The sequence below is a fragment of the Helianthus annuus genome, chromosome 2 (genome assembly GCF_002127325.2).
Source record: "Helianthus annuus cultivar XRQ/B chromosome 2, HanXRQr2.0-SUNRISE, whole genome shotgun sequence".
Taxonomy (NCBI): Eukaryota; Viridiplantae; Streptophyta; class Magnoliopsida; order Asterales; family Asteraceae; genus Helianthus; species Helianthus annuus.
In genome coordinates, this window is record NC_035434.2 from 152,050,247 (window position 1) to 152,058,506 (window position 8,260).

The following is an 8,260-nucleotide window of genomic DNA, read 5'->3' on the forward strand; positions in this document are numbered from 1 at the left end:
AAATCAAACAACTCGACCTTAACCCAAACTTTGAATAAATCAGTTATTGGATCAATTTTTCCAAGACAAAAACCCAATGAAAAAACCCGATAAACACCCCAACATCGATCCTCTTAAGGGGACTAGGGGTGGTTCACTAGTGATAGAATTTATCACTCACAAGCACCAATCAAGTTTTGCCATGTCATTGACCATTTTTCCATCACTCACAACCATTTTTACTAGGGGTGGTCATCACTCACCACCACACCCAACAATTTCCCCCCAACCAACAAATACCCTCACAAACCAAAATGATAACGCGTGAAGGAAATAACGGAAAATGGATTTTATCAACTTCCACGCGTGAAGGAAATGGACCGGCGGTGGGTGGCAACGCGTTATAAAAAGTTTGCGTTATAGTTTCACGGAAAAAGGGTGACCGCCCCGGGTCCCCTAATTGCCTGCCTGTTGATGACTCAACAAAGTAACTCACACCCCTAGACCCTATTCCAAATGGATAATAAAAATTTCTAGGGTTAACACATATTTCTTCAATTTTGCAGTTCAAACAAAACAATGGAGATGAAGAATGTGTATTACAGAAAGAGAAAGAGGAAGAACACCAAACAAATCGATCGCATTCCCAAGTTTTCTCAGCTTCCTAGAACCGCTTCTGCCCCCAAATCACGTTATCTTCCCATCTGTTCCATCAAAGGTAGCTATTCTTTCAACTTTAATTCCAATTTCTCTCTTCAATTTCACATTCGAATCACATTTTCTTCATTTATGTATGTATGTATGTGCGCCTTTACATGTTCCTTAGGGTTGGGGTATCTTTTCTTTTTCAAATTTAGTTAATGTAAATATTAGTTTACTTTAGTTTAGTGAGTGGTGATAGCAAAAATTTGTGAAACCATTACACATTAAATGTGGAAAAAGTGAAAAAATTGAGTGAAAAGCCCATGCCTACGTGACAGGGAAAGCTTGTGAAGCATTACACACTAAGGGGCTGTTTGTTTTAGCTCTTAATGGTTCAAACCTCTGGTTCAACTCTTAATGGTTTAGACTGTTTGTTTCGCGATTAGATCTCTGAATGGTTCATTTGCCTCTGAATGATCAAGCATTATATTGAGTCTGAATGGTTAAGACTTAAGACCTCTTTTCTTAATTGGTCAGACATTTTCCTCTGAATGGTTAAGCACTATACTGGCTCTTAATGGTTCAGGCCTCTTGCTGGTTCAGCATTTAATGGTTCAGACCTCTTACTTACCCATTCAGAATTTGCCAAACAGCCTCTAAAAGTGGAAAAAGTGAGGGGCTGTTTGGCAACATCTGAATGGTTAAGTGCTGAACTAGTAAGAGGTCTAAACCATTAAGTGCTGAACCAGTAATAGGTCTGAACCATTAAGTGCTGAACCAGTAAGAGGGCTGAACCATTAAGAGCCTGTATAATGCTTAACCGTTCAGAGACAAATGTCTGACCAATTCAGTTTAGAGGTCTTAACCATTCAGACTCTGTATAATGCTTAACCATTCAGAAGCAAATGTCTGAACCATTCAGACATCTGCTCATGAAACAAACAGTCTGAACCATTAAGTGCTGAACCAGTAAGAGGTGTGAACCATTAAGAGCCTCATTAAGAGGTAAACAAAGAGCCCCTGAGTGAAAAGCTCATGCCTATGTGACATTGATCTGACAGTGAAAACTTATGAAACGGTAACACATAGCCTAAGGAGAATTGAGGCTTCACCCTCACCATTACATGCATGAATCTCTATTAACGCTCTATATGACTAGGAAAAATGGGCCCCTAAAATATATACTTACATATGTATATAAAAGAGTTAGGGCATGTTTGGGTAAGCTTTTTGAACCAACTTATTAGCTTTTTCAAAAAGCTAATAAGGAGATTTTGTGTTTGGCAAACCTAAAAGGACTTTTCAAAATGACTTTTTGTATAGGAGAAAAAGTCATTTTTGAGAAGTTAGGATGATATGACTTTTTGAATAGCTTATAACTTTTTGAGCCATTTTAGTCATTTTACATCAATAAGTAAGCCAAACACTTTTTAGAAAACAATTTATTGACTTATTGAGTTATTGGCTTTTCGCACCCTATAAGCTAATCCAAACACTTTTTTTTTTTAAAACTCCTTTTCAAATAGTTATAAATCAATAAGTCATTTTCACAAAAAGTCCTTTTTAGGTTAAACAAGCTTAGCCAAACATGCCCTTAGTAATGCGACAAAACCTATGGCCCGTATTGTCGCACGCGGTCGCAGATTACTAAGTTGAATGCCATTTTTGATTGATGAAATCTTGAATGTCCGATGTCGTGTGAACCGAATCGGCAATCGAATACTCCTCATCCTCCATATTTTCTAATCTTCCTTTGCCACTAGCTAGTTTTTTAGTTATGTTTAAAGTTTATTTTTTTAATTGGGTTAAATGAGTTTAGATGGACTAAAAGTTGAAAGGTTATTGTGTTTGTTTAATCTGGTTAGTTTTTAAAAAGGTTAATGTGTATAAAATGATTTTGTGTATTAAACTTTATAGGTTTTTGTATTAAAATAATTTTACATATAACTCCTATTTTATCTTCATTCTTGTATTGTTTTCTTTATGTATCTTCTGATCTTTCATGTCATAGATGTCGAACTGGACTCATACAACAGCAAAGATATCCAATCAAGTGTCACTATAGCGTGTTCAGATATGTCAAACGACACCATTAAGGTTACCCTTGACCCGTTATCAAGCAGATCCACCGGGCCTGAATGTAGAAGAAGAAAAACACAGACAAACGACTTACAACTGGCAGTCACGGATGCTAAGTTGCCCGGGCAAAAAGCACAAGTAATGACCGTTTACCTTGCATTCTATTTTAAATAAATTTTCTAGCTTTCATAATTATCTGAGTTTTTTACAAATTGCTATGTCCTGTTGTCATTTGTTGCGAGTGCAGCCATTGCAGTATAAGGAATGTTCTATATTATGTAAGGGCTCGTGTGGTCTCCCAGAAGTAGCTGATGGTGTAAATCACCATGACCAAGTACATGGTATGTTCCTCCTGAAAATATCGGTGATATATATCAGTTAGCGGTCCTCATGTAAAATATCGGTGTCAAATATCGGTACCGATATTATCGCTGATATTGGACCGATATTTGACCACCGTTTTCTCGATATCAGTACCTTTCTTCTTGGTTCTACTATTCGTCTTTCTTCTTATTGCTGCTATTAGTGTTTTAAGTTCTAATTGTTAAATGTTAGTGTTTTAAGTCTTAGTCAGTTGATTTAAATGTTAGCATTTTGCAAGTTGCAAAAGTTTAATTTGTTAATGGTAGGAGAGTATAGCGTTAAATTGCTATATATATAAATTCCGCATGATATTAAAATTACAGATATCCCACCGTGATAACCGATATCTCAAATATCGGTCGTTGACGGATATCTGATATTTTTACCGCAGTATGTTCATAGATATTGATGAATGTTTTCTATTTAGTCAGCACCTGTTTTTTGTATTTATTTTCTGCTGGATTAGTATATATACTTTAATTTATATATTTAAGAATTAAGTCTTTAATTTCTGTTATTTTGTATTAAATTTTTGTAGTTAAGATTAAGATAAGCTTGTTTCTGTTTTCGTATGCTGGTGTTTCTTTTGTCTCCATTGGCTATATGATGTTTTTTTTATATTTAATATGGTTTTCTGTCTTTTGATTTAGAAATCAGAACGATTTCAGCTTCAAGCACCCCCTCGTCTACATCCATATCAACCGATCCAGCCCGAAAGTACGGAACTCAAGATCCGACTAACAGGAATAACATTAGTTGTAATTATTGTGGGAAAGTAGTTAAAGGAGGCGTTTATAGGCTGAAACAACATTTCGTAGGAGGTTTTAGGAACGTAACTGTATGTTTAAGATGCCCGGAGCACGTACGCGAGGAGATGAAGATATACATGCAGAAAAAAGAAATGTCAAAAGTCGAAAACGTCATGAACTCAAGGATTCGAGTTAACGAGTATGATCTTGATGACACTGAGGAAGATTGTAGTGAAGCAGGCGGTAGTACGTTGCCTCGACGTAAAAAAACAAGGGTAAAAGGTTTTACGGATACACCGTTTACTCAAAATAGGAAACAAACCTTCAACGAAGTTTGTAATAAGGAGCTAAGGGACAAGGCGTGTACAGAGATAGCGAAGTGGTTTTACGACGCGGGCATTCCTTCGAACGCGGCTACTTACGATAGTTTCAACGCAATGATTGAAGCTGTCGGACAATTTGGTCCCGGGATGAAACCACCGAGCATGTATGAACTCAGAGTTTCGTTACTTAATGAGCAAGTAAAAGAAGTTGATAACCAAGTTAATGAGCAAAGGAAAGAATGGGCAAACAAAGGTTGTTCAATTCTATGCGATGAATGGCATGATCCGGTGGTAAAAAAGGATATTATTAACTTTATGGTCAACTCTCCAAAGGGTTCCGTGTTTATAAAATCCATTGATGTTTCCAATGTCTCCAAGGATGCGAGTGTATTGTTCAAGATTCTTGATGCAATGGTGGAGGAAGTCGGAGAGGATAATGTAATTCAAGTTGTTACAGATAATGCATCTGCTTATGTTGAGGCGGGTAAGAGTTGCAATCTTATAATCATAGCATGTAGAGTAAAATGTCATTTTCGTTCAAAGGTTTGTTTTTCCGCATCCGAATCCAAAAGGTTTGAAATCTTGCCGTTTTCATCCGGCTTGTTAACCCCATCCATTTTTTAACGTTAAATCATGGGTATTTTCGTCTTTTTAGACATTTTTTTATGATGATTAAAGGGTTTGGGTGGGGAGAAAGTCAATAGAGGTGGATCTTTATCTCTTATAGTGTTTTTTATTTTAATAAAAAATGTCTAAATAGACTGAATGCCTCTCATTTAACGGAGAAATGGATGGAGTTAACGAGTCGGATGAAAAAGGCAAGATTTCAAATCTTTTGGATCCAGATGCGGAAAAAACAAACCTTTGGACGAATGAACAAATCAGAATATCACGCATGGGGTAACCCAAATCACGCATGTTATATTTTGTTCAAGCGTGATTAAGGTTTGAATTTTATAACATGCGTGATTTAATGTCGTACGCATTGCACGTTAAGGACTATTGTATTTTAAACTTTTTTTTCTCTCTCTCTCTCTCTCTCTCTCTTTATATATATATATTATGTTTGATCTAATGCCATATTATTTTGATTTTTTTAGGGAAGATGTTGGAAGCCAACAGGAAACATCTCTATTGGACTCCATGTGCCACACGTTGCCTAGATCTTATGTTGGAGGATATCGGGAAACAAATACCGAGAGTGAAAAGTTGTTTAAAGAATGCAATGTTTGCAAACGGATACATACACAACTTTGTTGGTCTAGTGAACTTGACGAGGAAGTTCACAAATCAAAGAAACTTGCACAGGCCCGCAATTACAAGATTTGCTACTTCCTTCATCACTCTTCTCCAATATCACAAGCAAAAAAACAATTTGCGAAAGATGATCATTTCTCAAGAATGGGTAGATAGCAAGTGGTCGAAAAACCCAAAGGGCAAAAAACTTGAATCTATCTTTTTACAAGAATCATTTTGGAGGAATATAGTATATACTCTTAAGTTAACGGGACCTCTCGTTAGTCTCCTTAGATTGGTTGCCGGTGAAAAAAAGTTGGCTGTGGGTTACATGTACAACGCCATGGATAAAGCTAAAGAGACGATTCGAAAGAGTTTTAACGAAAAGAAGGAATTCTATGATAAAACTTTTGATATTATAGATGATAGATGGGAATGTCAACTTAACCGACCGTTGCATGCTGCGGGACTTTACTTAAACCCGTCTATCTTTTATGATGATGTGAAACTTATTTTAGAGGATGAGGAAATTATGGATGATTTATATTCTTGCATCGAACGGTTGTCTCCAACTGTAGAGGATGAAGACTTGATCCTTGAAGAACTAAGTAAATATCAAAATGCCGAAGGGCTGTTTGGTAAAAATGCGGCTATTAGGCAAAGAAAGCAAAAAGCTCCAGGTAATTACAATTTACATACACACATTATTTCTAATATATTACGATATGCATTATGCGCATGGTTGTTAATAGCGCTATAGCGAATGGCGTAGCGAAGCCCTCATTCATTGCTATTTGATTTTGGCGCCTCCATAGCGAGTAAATAGCAAAATCTCAGGTTTTTTTTTTTGTTTAAATATAGCTGGATTTTAGGTTTTTTGTTAAATATACGTATAGGTAGGAACACTGTATTTGGATATAATATAGCGTAAATTACGTTTTTGGCCCCTGTGGTTGTATCACTTTTACTATATTAGCCCAAAATAAGAATTTTTAACATATCTGCCCCCATGGTTTCTATAACTAACCATTTTGTCCCCTAAGTCTAGAGATCATGGGGGCCAAAATGGTTAGTTATAGAGACCATGGGGGCTAAAATGGTTAGACTTAGGGGCCAAAATGGTTAGTTATAGAGACCATGGGGGCAAATATGTTAAAAATTCTTATTTTTGGGCTAATATAGTAAAAGTGATATAACCACAGGGGCCAAAAACGTAATTTACATATAAAATACTTCTAAAGTTTTCTTCTAGTGTATCGTTAAACATAAAATAGCGCCCGCTATTTCATCGCTATCGCTACGTAGCGTATACGTTGCTTGTTGCTATCGTCCGCTATTCGCAATTAATAATTATGATTTTGCGATATATGCTCATTCTACTTTTTTATATTTTGTTATCTTTTAGTGGAGTGGTGGGCATCATTTGGATATTCGGCTCCTAAACTGCAGCAATTTGCTATACGAGTTCTCAACCTCACTTGTACCGCCACAACTTGTGAAAAGAACGAGGGCCTTTTTCAACACCTTCACACCAAGAAGAGAAATAGATTGGCACAAGAGAGATTAAATGACACGCTGTATGTGAAATTCAACCGTGCTTTGGAACGCCGACATACAAGTGAGGGACCCGCGGATCCAATCCTTGTGCAAGACATTGACGAAAGCAATGAATGGTTGATGGGGAGAATGGAAGATGATCTTGAAGATGATGATTTGGTGTTTATCGGTGACGATTTGACATGGAGTAACGTAGGTAGAGCGTCTAAAGTTAGTAGTGATGATGGGTCTGGGCCGTCAAAAGATGTTAAAGGAAAACGTCGTGTTGAAGATGAGATTGAAGAAGATATTGGAGCGTCTGGTGATGAGGGAGATGAACCCGTGCTCGGTTCTGACGACGAAGACTGATAGATAACTAGAATTTTAGATAGACTGGTATTTGACCACCTGCATGTATAATAATATATAACTACTTTTTTTTTGGTTGTACTAACAAGTTCAAAACTGTCATGTGTAATTAGTTAATTAGTGTTTTTTGAACTTATGTGCTTGTGCCTTCGCATTTCAGGACCCACAGTTAGAGAATCTAGCGGGTTTCATCGAGAGCAGCCTTTCTATCACCTGAAATAGAGGTACAATCCGTTAGTGGACCAACTGTTGATTTGGTTAAAGCATGGCGTCTTTTTGTTGGTTTCGAACATCGGATACTTATTTTGTGCTCACATGAAAGGGCTGACTCAACAGATTCAGGCATGCCAAGAAGCAAGGGCAAAAGAAAAAGGAAAGTTCATTTTGTTGTGAGCACCATTTGTACATTTGTTCTATTATTTTGATAAAAGTTGTAGAGTTTGGCAACTTCAACCTATTACTTTTGCTACTTATGAATAGGTTGGTTGATTCGGGTTGTACGAGTAAACAAACAAATAAGGAAACGCGTCAAACATGTCGAATCGGTTACCCAAAGTGAAAATTTTAATGCATAAACACTCTTAAATCATTCGATTAAAAAACTAAATTATAATTGAGATAAAATAATTTCTTTAAGCATATTTTTGCACCTGAAATTGCTATAAGACTAGTTGCATTGCATTCATCTCAACACAACACCTGAAATTGCTATAAGAATACCTGAAATTATTTTCCATTTTTTAAGGGAGATTGGATTTAAATAATCCAAACTTTACCAATCGGCCAATAATACTCTCAACTTTTGATTTGTACACCAGCACTCCAAACTTTCAACTTATTGGCCGATAACACTTCCTAACTAGCTGACCCTAACCCAGTTAGTTTTTGCTGATGTGGTATCTGATGTGGCCTTTATGTTGACGTGGCATATGATGTGTCAGCTGACGTGGCATTTTTTGATGATGTGGCAGCTGATGTGGCACT

At 36.7% G+C, this 8,260-nt stretch overlaps 1 protein-coding gene across 3 annotated transcripts; it reads left to right on the top strand.

Moving 5' to 3' along the window:
• Window positions 1–315: 315 nt before the first annotated feature.
• Window positions 316–7,825, top strand: LOC110867591. 3 transcript variants are annotated; one of them, XM_022116569.2, is made up of 8 exons: window positions 316–466; window positions 546–697; window positions 2,633–2,838; window positions 2,948–3,041; window positions 3,714–4,619; window positions 5,236–6,051; window positions 6,777–7,303; window positions 7,437–7,818. In XM_022116569.2, exons 2-7 carry the CDS (start codon window positions 559–561, stop codon window positions 7,274–7,276), a joined length of 2,661 nt encoding a protein of 886 aa, XP_021972261.1. In that variant the 5' UTR covers window positions 316–466; window positions 546–558; the 3' UTR covers window positions 7,277–7,303; window positions 7,437–7,818. The 3 variants fall into 3 exon arrangements, 1 of the variants encoding a protein (XP_021972261.1); XR_002551694.2 differs by lacking the exon at window positions 316–466 and having other exon boundaries at window positions 476–697; window positions 7,437–7,500; window positions 7,599–7,825; XR_002551695.2 differs by lacking the exon at window positions 316–466 and having other exon boundaries at window positions 476–697; window positions 7,437–7,500; window positions 7,613–7,825.
• The last annotated feature ends 435 nt before the right edge of the window (window positions 7,826–8,260 follow it).